This window comes from Diadema antillarum, unplaced genomic scaffold, assembly GCF_040938485.1.
Source record: "Diadema antillarum isolate AM-2024a unplaced genomic scaffold, OU_Dant_1.0 seq00000169_RagTag, whole genome shotgun sequence".
NCBI classification, from domain to species: Eukaryota; Metazoa; Echinodermata; class Echinoidea; order Diadematoida; family Diadematidae; genus Diadema; species Diadema antillarum.
In genome coordinates, this window is record NW_027271238.1 from 970,673 (window position 1) to 984,810 (window position 14,138).

The 14,138-nt window shown below is 39.0% G+C and overlaps 1 protein-coding gene across 1 annotated transcript in view; it reads right to left on the bottom strand.

The window, feature by feature from the left end:
* LOC139728196 (glutamate receptor ionotropic, kainate 1-like) overlaps positions 1-14,138 on the bottom strand; it is a 136,824-nt gene that overhangs the window by 17,366 nt on the left and 105,320 nt on the right. Inside the window, exons 3-11 of the mRNA XM_071639158.1 lie at positions 10,837-11,094; positions 9,485-9,690; positions 8,594-8,647; positions 5,754-5,819; positions 3,812-4,000; positions 2,872-3,036; positions 1,988-2,104; positions 1,401-1,505; positions 775-966 (exon numbers count right to left, since the gene is read on the bottom strand). Of these exons, the coding sequence (XP_071495259.1) occupies positions 775-966; positions 1,401-1,505; positions 1,988-2,104; positions 2,872-3,036; positions 3,812-4,000; positions 5,754-5,819; positions 8,594-8,647; positions 9,485-9,690; positions 10,837-11,094 (1,352 nt within the window). The remainder of the gene's footprint in view (positions 1-774; positions 967-1,400; positions 1,506-1,987; positions 2,105-2,871; positions 3,037-3,811; positions 4,001-5,753; positions 5,820-8,593; positions 8,648-9,484; positions 9,691-10,836; positions 11,095-14,138) is intronic.

Genomic DNA, 14,138 nt, shown 5'->3' on the forward strand with positions numbered 1-14,138 from the left:
CAAAAGAAGTGTAACTTATGTTTTGTCGGAAAATGAAATAAACTTTGAATTGAATTGAATTGAAGGATTAATCATCTTACGTAATCATTAGGGAAGAAATCGTAGCAACTGGGGAAGAGATCATAGCCATATCAAGGAAGCATCCCCAAAATCGATTACGTTAAGACTCCTCCGAAAGACTAGAAAACAAGATAAAGTGCCTTGCTTGAGGACACTACTACAAGTCCCGGGAGACTCGAATTGAGGGCTCAGGAATTAGGATCCACTGTGTCAACCACGCAGCCAAAGCACGTCAAACTGAATGTGAAATTCCTTAGTGAAATATGAATAGACATGTGTATGTTGACAAGAAGATACCTAACGGTTTAATTGATTAGGATTGCTTCTCCTTTGGTAAACTGAAAAACATCTAAGAACATGTCCAAGTGAGGTATTTTGTTGTGACTGAAATTTAATAGGATTGACTCGCATTTCACAGTGCTTCTCTGGGAAAGCAAAAAAAAAAAAAAAAGACAGCGGTCTCAATATTCTTACTGATTATCAATATCATGATCAAATTTGAATGGTCTGGAAGATTCAACGTGGGCTAATATGAAAAAAAATTGACTGAAAAAAAAATTATCATAGTTGGTTCATATCTTCGGTAGATATTAATGACTGCAGACACTTGCACCATCCGCCATATTTCGGTTTATGCAATGTACATGAAGCAGGGACCTCAAGACGTGGTCTTTACCACTGGGCCACAATTTGGCATTCTTTGTGGGAGCTCACCCCGTAGTAGACTTGACCGACCAGCCCGTTCCACGATCCATCCGCCCTCTTTCCGCCGTAATTACTGTCGGGGGTCAGGTATATGTCATAGGTGAAGTCGAGCTTCTCCGCGATCTTATCGAGCATATCAATGCAGAAACCCGTGAACTTCGGGCCGGAGACCGTTTCCTCTATTGTCACGAATGGCGCTTCCTGTAGGACGAAATTACACGTTATATAACAATATAACGTTATGGCATGAATAGTCTCTAAGTACACAGGGTTGGCTTTTCTTTGTATATCAATGCACCCAACCATGGATATTCTTCAGTTTCAGAAATCGGAAGCAGAATGATTAAATAATGATAACTGAACTACACACAAGCACTATATAGTATTGCGACTTAACATCTTTTCTTTTTTTCACTTTGTTTTCGTTTGGATGATAGAATGCAATTGATTCCCTATCGCTGTTGCATTATTATGTCTGCGCACGTGACTTCAACCCCCCCCCCCGTTTGTATAATATTGGAGACTGGTCATTAAGAAAGAGTGACATCTCTTTTCATATTATGTGCGTGAACTACCCCCCCCCCCCCAATAGAAGACGTCACAACCCCTATGGTCTGGAGAGATGGGTCTCTTACCTCAATGGTGACGATGTTGAACCTCTTGTTACGAATCTCATCGAAGCGTCGTGTGAAGGGAAACTGTGAGAGCGTGAGCTGTGCCTCGTGGTCCCACGAACCGATCTGGGGAGAGATACATTTCCCGCCATTTAACGAACTTTGCCACGACCAACACAGTGCCAAGATTCTATATACAGGCAGGTTAAGCAGTTGCAAGGGAGGTGTGTGTGTGTGTGTGTGTGCGTTTGTTTGTGTGTGCATTTGTATGTGTATGTGTCCTTGTGTGTGTCTGGGTAAGGATAATGTACGAACATTCTAAGACAGGAAGGGCACCTACACCCTATGCCAAGGGGTATTATGCCCCGGAAAAGCACTCATGAATGCGAGACACTGAGAAAGCTATTAACGTTCGATAATGATTCGACAATACTTATGAATGTTGCATGTACTTTCTTTTTGATATGCAAGAGTTACATCCCAATCGAACGACTGATGCGCACTTTCTATTGTATACTTGAAGAACGTCAAGTAACATCCCCCACTGGACAGTATGAATGTGAAAAAAAAAAATCCCATGATATCAGAGACATAAAGCAGTATATCACCTTCCAGGCTTTTGTGACGTTGTTGTGACCCTCCACACTGATGATGTCGATAGCGACCTCTTCGTTGTAGCCCGTGCGATTAAATTGGATCACGCCCATAAGACCGTCTGTTTCTACCTGTGTATGCAAAGACACACCAGTCCAATAAACACAAAAGACATGGTCGAATGAAAACAGGTCATGCATCTCCCAGCCTATCACTAGAAAAAATGTCATTCTCCATTGAAAAGGGCGTCAAAGCTTTTATCTAGGTAGAATCATATCAATCATAGATAGTTACAATCGGAAAACTTGGCAAAGTAGATAGAGTTCCTGGGACCTACAACCTATTTTTGCGACATTTTTTTGTGTGACATTTTCATGAGAAATATGAAAATAAATCAAAAGTGAAATTGAAGTTAGAATTTGTGATTCAAATGCATTTTATCATTTTTAGTTGGACTTCTCTATGAAACCGGGTATTAGCTGCTACATGAAAACATCTAACATGAAATTACGATTCCATGTTTGTCTTAAGATTTAAGACCTGCCTCTTTGTTTCTTTAAGTATTTGACGTTTTACGATTTCGATTATAATCATGTTATTTACTCACAATCAAATAGTTGTTGTATAAAGTGCACTTCCGTTATAACGAACACGATTATAACGAAATGCCGGTGACAATGAAGTAAAAATCAGGCCCTAACATTATTTGCTCAGTGTTTTTTTATTGCTCATTGTATTTGTTCTGTTATCGCGAAATTTCGATAAAACGAAAGAAAACTGCCGGTCCCGAGGATTTCGTTTTAACGGGAGTCGAATGTACGAACAAAGGTTTATGTGCCCGGAATCCCCCCCCCGCTCTCTCTCTCTCTCTCTCTCTCTCTCTCTCTCTCTCGATTACCTTATTCAGGGCTTTCTTGAGGCGGTTGGAGCCCCGTGAGTTACTGCGATATTTGTTGTTATAGCAATGCGAGATTTCTGGCTCCACAAATCGGCCCTTGGCTACCACGTCTGATATAGACACAGCGAGTGCGCGGACTGCGTCATAGAGGTAGGCCTTGTGATACTGAAAAAAAAAACAACAAAGAAGGGAAAAGGAGAGGAATATTCATGGTAAGTGTGGTAAAACAATTGATAAACAAAAACATAATCTCTTCGCAGCTGCAACACAGACCTGAAAGTACTTATGATTATCTCGTCGCAACATCTAAGAAATGAAACATTTGATATCAGAAATCTTTTGATAAAAGGAATGTCATGTTATCAAATTCTTGCAAGTATTTCCATGCTACATGATATTACAGAGTTAACCTTGAGTGATTTGTGCGCACAGCCTCTGAACACAAATAACTTCTAACAAGAGATCCCACATAGGCCTACCAGAAGGCACGACAGTGGCAATGACAATGACAATGACAATGACAATGACAATGACAATGACAATGACAATGGATTTTTTTTTTCTTGAAGGCCCCACCTGGGAGCATTGAAAAATAATTAACAACGTAATGATAATGACAATAATACATATATACACTGGCAGTTCAAGTAATTATCTACAATACAGGCCTACTTGGCCTATATACATCTTAACTTATTATTCACTTTGTACATTGAATAAGAGAAAAATGTCAAAATAACATTCCAGCGTATGGATGTTTGAACTAATGAAGACATCAGATTCTAGACAACTTATAACAACCTGGCGGAAACGTGATATTAGGGGTGTGTGTGCGTTTGTGCGTTTGTGTGTATGTGTGTGTGTGTGTGTGTGTATTTTTGTGTGTGAAACTATGCGTGTGTGTGCGCAGTATTTGGTGTTGTGAAAAGGGCACTCTTACCTCCATGGGTTGAAGATAGTCTGGCATAAGCTCCGTGGAGTTTTCCGGCATGTCACTGCCGAGTTCGGGGTCAAGGGTCAACCAGGCTTCGTAGAAGTCCTCCCGGGTCGGGTCGATGGAAACACGCTGTTTGAGCAGTGTGAGGATACCACGTGATCCGTTGAAGAAGCGGAACTCGTCGATTGGTTCCTTAAACGATATGACGTCACAAAAGAAACAGAAAAGAATCCGTCAATCCAAGTCTCCTACGTGTACGCTACTCAAGTACTGAAGTACTGCAAATACATGAACACGCACAAACATATTATATACTCATATATCAATATACCTATCTATAATGACAAGGAGAGTGTAGAGATACACTTGTATATGCTGAAGACGGGTGAGTATATGAATGGATTGATATACATAAAGCCACTGAGAGAGAGAGAGAGAGAGAGAGAGAGAGAGAGAGAGAGAGAGAGATAGTGTGATATAGATATAAATTACACGTCATGCCATGGTGAAATTAGACTTTACCCAAATAGGAAGATTGTCGAAATTTTATCAGAATAAAACACAATAAGATGATGGCAATTTAACAATTCCCTTTGTGACAGGTAGGAAGGAATTACCATGTAGAAGAAAACTTTAAGGTAAGTTTAATGATCTATTTACGTCAACTTTTTAAGAAGAACGTTCAGGCGTCTTGCATCTTGATACCATGAGTCATTGGCGTCGCCAGGATTGAGCGGAGACTACCAAAGCGTTTGCCCTTTGCGGCGCGGGAAAACTGTACACCCTACTTTCTCCGATCTGATTAAATTAGTACGAGGAAGGGATCGAAATGTTTTCAATTATTGTCGGAAAGGTCTTGTGATCAATTAGGCGAGTAAATCATGGAAAATGATAACCACTTTGGGATAATTTCCGCCGTTTGCATTAACTTTAAATGAAGAATTGAATTATTGATGTCCAAAAACATTTATGCCGTCTGTTGACGACGGAATAGCAAATGGTGACGGCACAGACGTTCGCGTCATAGCCGGGGTAAGGAGGCTCGATTTTTGAGAACAAGTCACGAAGATTTTTTTAACCACCTGAACCGATTTCGAGGATTTCATTGCCAGACGCTAAGTCGTACGCTAAAAGCCAAAGTACTCCAAGTATCTATTCCCTTCAATCTCCCTAAATCTTTTGTAATGGCATGTGGGTTCACTGTAGTGTTTTTTATCAATATTTTCTTTCAATGCTGAATTGATTGTCGTATTATTTGTAAAGTGTTTGGTTTGCCATGAAAAAACCCCAGAGAATTATACTTCACTTTTGCTTTTCATTCCGCTCATTGTTGATGTTCTTAGACTGTAATTTCTAGGTCCCATAAAGAGACTCTACTCGATTTCCCAAGTTTCCACCATCTCGTCAGCATGAATGAAATATTATGATTTGATCACATTAAATGGTAAATGGCAATGAAAGTTTTTTTTTGTTACATTCTTTAAATATTTCGTTCATTTTCTCTTTCTATTTTTCGATGATTTGTTTTCTTTTCTTTGTGTATGTGTTTATGGCATAACCTCAAAGGCTCAGCAAATGGAACAAATACTCATGGGGAATGCACTTAGCAACGGAAGTTGATGTCACCATGGGATCAAAAGTAACTATGTCACAAAACGACGTCTGCGGAAATAAAATCTGTAGTTTTCACTAAAACAAAAAGGCCGCCAAGAAGACCGACGTTGCAAGGCGTATTTCATCTTGCCTATTGCTGGTGTTATTACGGTCAGCATTAACGGTCAAACCGAGTTACAGCTGTTGGAATCATCCCCTAGAATCGAGCCGAAAACATCTCTGTACAGTCTACTGCAGTGCTGACTTTCTAAGACAGTCAATTTACACAAACGCAATAATAACGAAACTAGTAAAAGCAAAGAAATGCAACGAGGTTGCATGAGGGACTTACTCTATGTGCGCTGTCGTGGCTATAGTAACTGTCGTCTATTGGTTGACGAAAAGCGTTGCTCCATTCCTGTAGGCAAGGTAAACGGTCATAAATCGACGTTAAGCAGCATTTTCGAGATGTAGATATTAACGAAGAATACACAACACGTTATTTATCTGTCTTAAGGAGCCTTTTCCTAGAGGTTGATATCTGTCGAGAATTTGGATAATATCATGCATCGACTTCACATGCAGCTTTTTCAAGATGCTGATGGCCGCTGAGTACTCGTTGATTTGGTTAAGAATTTCTGGAAATAAACCAAAGCAACGACATACTTGAGTGAAACACATCATAAGCATTGCGACTGTATACTGATTATGTTGTTTGTATCGAACTTTGGATACAGTAACCGCAATGAGGTGTGAAATGCTCGATTAATACAATTTAGACGATGAAACCTTCCAATTATATATATATATATATATTCTTCTTTTTTTTTTGGGGGGGGGGGGTGTCCTCTGAAGTATAAATATGTCTCCTGAGTATAATAATTCCACAATAACCCCCCAAAAATGCTAAATAAATCTTCATATAGGCCTAACAGTGACCTCATATTCATTTCTATAACTCATAGTTTATGTCATTTTCCTCATGGAAAGATCGGGTCATGTAAACTTCCCTTTCACCAGAATTGGGCCAAAAAATTGAGGAAAACATTTACTGTTCAATATAACAAATTATCTTGGTGAACTGTTGAAATTATGGGTAATCACATATGAACCTGAGGATGACAAGACAAAAGAAACTGAAAAATATTTGTCAAAGTATGGGCTTAATCTATTTTAAAAGCAGGAAAAACACGCTGCAAATGAATTTAAAGGGTATGGTGAAAGGATATTATTGAGGTTATTGGGACAGGGAGGTTAATGAAACAAAAAATATCTGGATCATAGTTAACATTATTCGTCAAGGACGTGGCTCAAAGTGGAATGAAAGCACCCCGGCATGTATATCGACGTTAGGAGCTACCCGTGCGTGGTTGTAGTAAAAGACATGAATTGAGCATTAACAAATCAATACAATGACGAAAAAGCTATTTCTGTGTCTCATTTCTACAATCGTAATTGGCTGGTCTGAGCAAAAGGCAGAAAGTTAAAACGTGAAACTACAGGAGAAATGGGTCGTAATTAATTATAACACGGAAAAAAAATCCACGACATTAGCAGACACAGTACAACACAACAAAAATTAATCAATCAAATGGGAATTCTCCTCGTTGAATAAGAAGCGCATGTTAGTCATCAAGTAAAAAAAAAGGTTTCGTTGCAGTTTGAGGAAATGAGTTATGACATGAAATCATGAACTGGCACAAGTCTTAAAAAACAAAAACAAACAAACAAAGAAACAAACAAAGAGATACGTGAAATCATTGTTGCTGCATTGGCGGGGGAAGGAATAGCGGATGCATGACTGATGGAGTCGCATGTCATCGATGAAATAGTTTGGAAAATGGGGGAAATTAAAAGAGAACTCGGGAATGAACGAACCAACGAACCATTACGTCATCATCAGCTGATTCTGACACATCACTTTCAAGGCAGCTCTGTGTGCAGAGGACAACGGAAAAGCATGTCACGTGAGAAAAGCGCAAGTTGGAGAATTTGACGTCATAATGACGGATGCTCAAGGGAATCACGTGACACTGGGAGATGCGGACCGGAATGCGTGAATTGCATTGATAATAGAGGAAACCATCTGATTGAGCAGCTATACTCTTTCACCATACTGATCTGGCTGTCAACCAGTCGCAATCAATGAATTTTAGACTTGCAATGAATTTTCTTAGATGCAACCAGTTCCATCCACAGCCTCTGCTTGATGGCGTTGAGTGTGGACGAACTCTTCATGCGATACAGGGATTCGCTCTGTCTTTACGTAGAAGCTTTGGTTGGCAGGTTTAACGTAAGTCAAAAAGAAAAAAAAAACACGGCTTGATGCTACTTGATCGAAATCCATCAAGACTTCGAATTTGCTTTTTTCTAGCCAGATATCAAACGCTTTCCAACCATATGTGGAGGACTTCACCCTTGTGATAGCCTAACAAACTGCATCAGGAATTCACTTAAATACCAAATAAATATATCGAAAGACAACCCCCAAAATCTTTACTTTCAGACGATGAATATATGATTTTATCTATGAATATGTGACGTTAACACTCGATGTTCCAACAGGCTAGCAATGATCTTAATAGATATTGAAAAAGGTTGAAAAATGAAGTCATCTCAGAAACGTGCAGTGTCCAAACGAAACGAAAACATATACGTATTGTATCACTGAGCAGCTTCTGCCACTATTACAAGTATATGTAGCAAACAATGAATGTTGCACAATGGACTCGTCGCTTCGAAGTTATTAATCTATTAATATTGATACGTAATGAAATAAACATTTAAAGGGTCCATCCATCTTCTTTGAATCTATTTTGTTAAACACCATTTAGCCAGCTGTTTTTTAAGGAATGCCTGCACGTTCGTCTGACTCGAGGCTACTCCAATAAAGGAGCGCATTGGTAATCATTTTCTGCTATTTCATCCAAAGCAAACGAAACAAAACGATCACGCAAAACAAAGGAACTCAAAATGTCACTTCAGAAGTAGCAGCGGTGATAAAAAAAATATTGCACATCCTTTCTTAAAGACTAAACTCATCAAGGGAATGTCCTTGATTTTACGTTATGAAAGACTGCCATGCAATAATGCACATAGGCCTAATCAACGCGCAAGGGATGTAAGCACGACATCACCTTTTACCTTGCCCGGAAATAAAAGAGGAAATGATGACGTCATGGTTGTACTCACGTGAGACGCTACGATCCAATGATATTCGCCTGAGGTCATTCCAAACTTGGCCGCCTGCAATCAACGGTGAGAGGGAGAGAAAAAGAGAAACCTGCAGCGTAAAGGAGTAGGGAAAGACTACAACAACAATATCAATATAAAAGCTTCAGCGTCTTATTAGAATTCGTAGCATCATTGACGTATGCTCCCCCCCCCCCAAAAAAAAAAAAAAAAAAAAAAAAAATGTTTCTTCCGTTTTCAAGACTCGGCGTCTGGTTATGACGACCATCAAAACCTCTCACTGTCACTTTCGTGTCAAGGTAACTGTTGTATCACCAAGGTCAGCTGTATTTTCGAAGTATTACTGTTTAGTTTTGAATGGCAGTATCTCGCAGCCAAGGCTAATAAATTGCAGTTCGTAACTGTGCCATAGCAAAGGTATAGTACTTGCACTCCACGCACGAATATCAAGTCAACTCATGAGCAACCCCCAAACGAGAAAGATAATGGAAAAAAAAAAACAACAACAACCGCGCAGTAATGCACTTTAAAGGATGGCACGAAAACATTTTGGAAAAGCGTTAAAGAGACAGTGTAAATCTATCACAGCTCCACGGAAAGGAGAGTTTATTGACATCTTTAACGTTAGAAACCTTTAAAGACTCGCATTTCACAATGTCTCGTTTGCATTGTTGTGACAAGAATCATATCGTGTTAAGATGTTGAGACCCAGTTTGCAGTGTCAACGCAAACTATGACACCAATGTTTTACTGTTCCGTATTTCGGTGTATCTCTACTCATGCACGTTTAGAATGAAGTGAAGTTATATTGACCGTACTGCAGTGTCAAAACGTGTGTACATTTACCATGACACCAGTGTTTTGTTAGCGGGTGTCATATTACTATCTTACGTTTCGAATGAGGTTGATGTTGTTGGCCGTGCTGCAGTACGCCACGCTGTTGAACATGTCAGAGTCCTTCACTGTATGCAGCGGATGGACGAAGTCCAGTTTGCCCGTCGACGGGTTTTGCTTCAGCCGGAACAACCGGAAGTGCGGCGGGTAGGTCTCCGTGAGGGCAGCAGACAGCAGTAATAAATCTTCCACATTCCTGTATGCTGAGAGTATGGGTCATTAATATAAGTACAGTGTAAGAGAGACACCTAGCATGAAATATGCACGACCAAGATGGTTATCCTTAACGTTAGCCTCACGCACCACCCGTAGAACATTATTTTGAAGAGAATGTACACACAAAACAAGAAATGATAACATTCTAACGATCAAACATTTAACTCAACTATCCAAATATGCAAGGATGTTGCCTAGTATGGTACGATAACTGCCCAACTATCACTGCTGTTTGAAATGTGAAGAATATAGCCTAAATCGTATCTTCCCATAGCTCGAAGACCTGAGCCATGAGTGAATAATCACTTTCAGAGCAAATCATGTCTTAACGTATTTTGCCAACTTGGACCATTGGGTTAACTGGAACTTCACAACTAATCATGGCTCTTGTGTAGCAAGGTAAAGAAACGGTGGTGTGTGTTAGAATAAAAAAAGAGAGGAAAGACTGATTTTGGGTGTGTATGTGGCCCTGTAAACGGCCTACCCACTCGAGACGTTTCGGCAAGCATGTTCTTGCCGTTTTCAAGAGAAGCATATAACATACCCAAGAAAGAATACGTAGTGCACCGTTAAGTCTTCTACCATGCAGCGTTCAACTGCACGGAAGCTTTCAAAGTTTTTAAGATTGATTTTGTTCAGAAAAAAAAATGGAAATGAGTCTCCTATAGAACAAATCAAAGTAGTCGTTCAAAGGAGTGACAGGGCAAAGATTACTTACTTTTCAACTTTTTAAAAACTTTTTTTAAAATTACTTTTCAAGACGTACAATCAATGCGGATGATTATTGGAGATGCAGCGTGACTTATTGTACTGGCACCGGAATTTCTGATCTTTCTATTGTTTATTTAAACCAAGTGAATCACTATTCGACATAAGCTCCTGTCCTACTAAAAATCCAAACAAACACACAAACAATATCTCATTAATTTGTTCAATTCATTCACGCAGACACATGTATTCGTTCATGTTTCTAATAAAGTGTTTGCTCATTGAATTTTCAAATCGACTGTGATCAATTATTTTGCTACTAAATCCTCCGCCATTTTGATAAATCATTTGTCATTCTTTGTACGTGTTTGCCATTGGGATGCAGGCAAGAATATTGTCCAAACATGGTTGCCATGCCAACAAACCTGTATCGGAATCGTAGAAAATCGAGACTTGGGTCCATCCCAGCTTAAGCATTAGATCCAGTGTGGCCCGGCTAATGTGCGAGTAGTCCGGTCGTATGCTGACGCTGAAGCCGTTTTGTCTCTCCACCGAACACTTCTCTCGCGAGACCTCTACGTGTGGAATTTTAAGAGTTTCTACTAACGACTGGACGGCGAGACTGGTCTCGCATGACGTGGAAGACAAAATGGCGGTGATGTTATCACTAAGCTTCGAGCAAACTGCAGCGGAGAGAAGAGAAAAGAAACGCAATTTAAGAAATTCACATCATAAATAGTTACTCACACCCTCATATATACGTGGGCATCTTCACTATACCGTATGTCCCCTAGAAAAAAAATTACAGCGGTACCCTCCGCTAAGATAACTTTTAAAATAGTGAAACAATTCAAATACAATTTTTCATTTACAACCTCGCCATAGTATGAATCTATGATTCTTTGCCCACATCTTACAGAAAACCGAATTCAATTTGCTTCAGTAGTCAAAGAGAAATGAGGAATTTTGTAGAGCATGTCAGGAATCTCTTCCCTCCAAGTTCTGTCTATTGTGTTCACACATTAATATGCAGTTCCAAGAGCATCCATGACTCATGACACGCTTTACAATAATCCACATTTCTCTTTGACCGCTCAACCAAATTGAATGGGTTTTTTCTGCAAAATAGAGCTAAGATATTATATTTCACGACCCTGAAGTAGCATTTAGACGGTCTTATCATATCGGGTGTTATCAATGCGAAAATCCGTTGTAATATTTTGGGACATACTGTACAAATCGCATTTTCTTTCACTACATTCGTTCTTATGCATTTCCATTGACATACAGAGTACCCATGAGTCACACTTGGCATCTAAATTTCTCAACATTAAATGTATAAACCATGCATGATGTCCATGCTTTGCGCAGTTTCTGATTTGTAAGAGAAGGTCAGTCATAAATATATTTCAGTTTTATATATTACAATCATAGAAATGTAGTTAGTACGTCCAGTAAGTAGAAAGAAAATTGCACCAAATATCCACGAAAAAATTGCAATGTAGAGTAACTTTCCTATTTCCTTCAAATTCAAGATGACAGATTATATGAAAAAACATACATGTAACCCAAATAAAAAAAGAGGAAAATAATGTATTTTATCATGTCATTGCATGTTCACAAGAAAGCCTCCGTTATACCAGTGTATACCTCACCCTGTAGGTGTGAAAGCATTTTGCAGTGTGTTATAGGCGTTATTATTCTCTATAGTGAGTTTGCTCCAGGCATCTCAATTTGGTTATTAAGTCTGGTTTTAGATAGCTCTCATCCCTTAATGTATAGCTTTAGGCCTACATTTCATTTACAACCTCACCCGACGCAAATGCGTTTCCATTGCGATTGAAGACCAACTAACAAACCATAATATCGTTATTTAAACATTTTCGTTACAGTGTACTATATGCTGGCAAACGGAGGAAAAATAAAAAAGAATCATTCCAGAAATAAATGTAAAATTCCAACAGCGCCCTCGCGAAGCGACAAGCTTATGACCAAAATTATCTACTTCTTGTGTATAGTCGGAAACATTAAACAAACAAACAAAACAAAGCAAAAACGGAAAACAACTGAAAACTGCCATACTAGTTAAGATAAGGTGAACACAAAAATGAAGTTTTGCTTGTTTTGTTTTACTTCTTTTTCTCCATCCATAAAGGAAATCTTGAGTAAATTATATTAAAAAAAAGACTCATAAAGATAACAAGAATCAGCTGAAAAATGAAAATATGCACGAAGCGTATTCAATTTATGCAGTAGGTTTTGATGAATATAGCACTTGGTAACACAGATGGCATGATCTATCATACATTTATAAGTATTGCATGTATAAGTTTTCAAAGCGTGTATGTGTATAGATAATATTAAGTGTAATGGTATGACTTCTTTAGCACATACTCTATATAATGCTATCTTACCATCTTACGCTTGTCATGTACTCAGAGGAGGGGACCATGACTCAGTACAGATTCTTTACCCTTTCAACCTATTTGAAGGGACATGAGCAACATTCCATTTTCACAGAAATGTTGTCATTTCGCAGCTTAACTTCTTAATGCGGAAAAAAAAGAAGAAATGGGAACCCGACATTGTACTACATGTTGTCTTACATGTCACTGACAAAAAAAAAATAAAAAAGAAAAACACAAAACTCTCATACACATAGAATTTTAAATAACAACACAGGTAAGGTTCATCGCTTCGCTTTATATTGGAGCGGACTGGCTCACATATTATTTCTCAGGAGAAATAGAGGAAGGTAAAAAAAGAAAGGGAGATTACACATATAGCATTACAAAGAATATTGTTCATCGCTGGGAAGCGATTTTGTTTTTGTTTTTATTTGTTTTGTTTTGTTTTTTTTTGTTTTTTACTGAGTAAGATGAGAAGGGCATGTGTACTTTTGCAGCCAGACGTCGACAGACTGATCCACCGTGGCGGGTGGGTGATGGTGGGAGACATGGTTCCCCCCTTTGTCTGACAGGCGATGGAAGCCAATAAATCTCAACGCCACAATCAGGGATGAGGAATGAATGTAGCAACCGGGCTGGATTGTAACAGGCATCTGTGGCAATCATCCCACGACCGAAAAGATTTGAGTTTGTTTAGATGAATCCAGGCATGGCACCAGATGACAATGAATAAGAACCCCTTTTTTATGATTTCATCTTTCCCCGTCTAAGCTGAATCCTCCTAGATGATTTTTCAGGCAACAGCCTTGGTATTGGTTTTTGCGGATCGACTCCTGCAATCCCCAGACGAAGGACTGGCGTTTGGAGTATTTGAGGTCACTTCATCTCTATCTTACGAGTAAAGTGATGTAAATGTTTGATAAAAGTTATAGTTCACACGTCGTGGAAGATCCATGATCAAATGTCAAGCTTTAATGCCCTTACATCATACTTTATTTAATGAGAACTGTTACTTCTGGCAGTATTTTCAACTGTTTATTTCTAACGAATCTTGCCGGCGTATTGTCATTTCTCCGATCGGGTTGACTTTCGATAGAAAGAGAATAAAGATCAAGATGAAACAAAACGTCATCTTTGAGCGACCACAATGCATTGTGTTCCCTCTTTCTGCCTTTCTCTTTTCTCTTTCTGTCTCTTTCCTTTTTCTCTTATTTGGTTTTCTCCAGTAGTAGCCAAAGTAATTTCAGTATTTGACTTTGCGGTGCAAAGGCCGTGGGTTGCATGCCTACACCAACACTTCAGATTTGACAGGGCTGTGT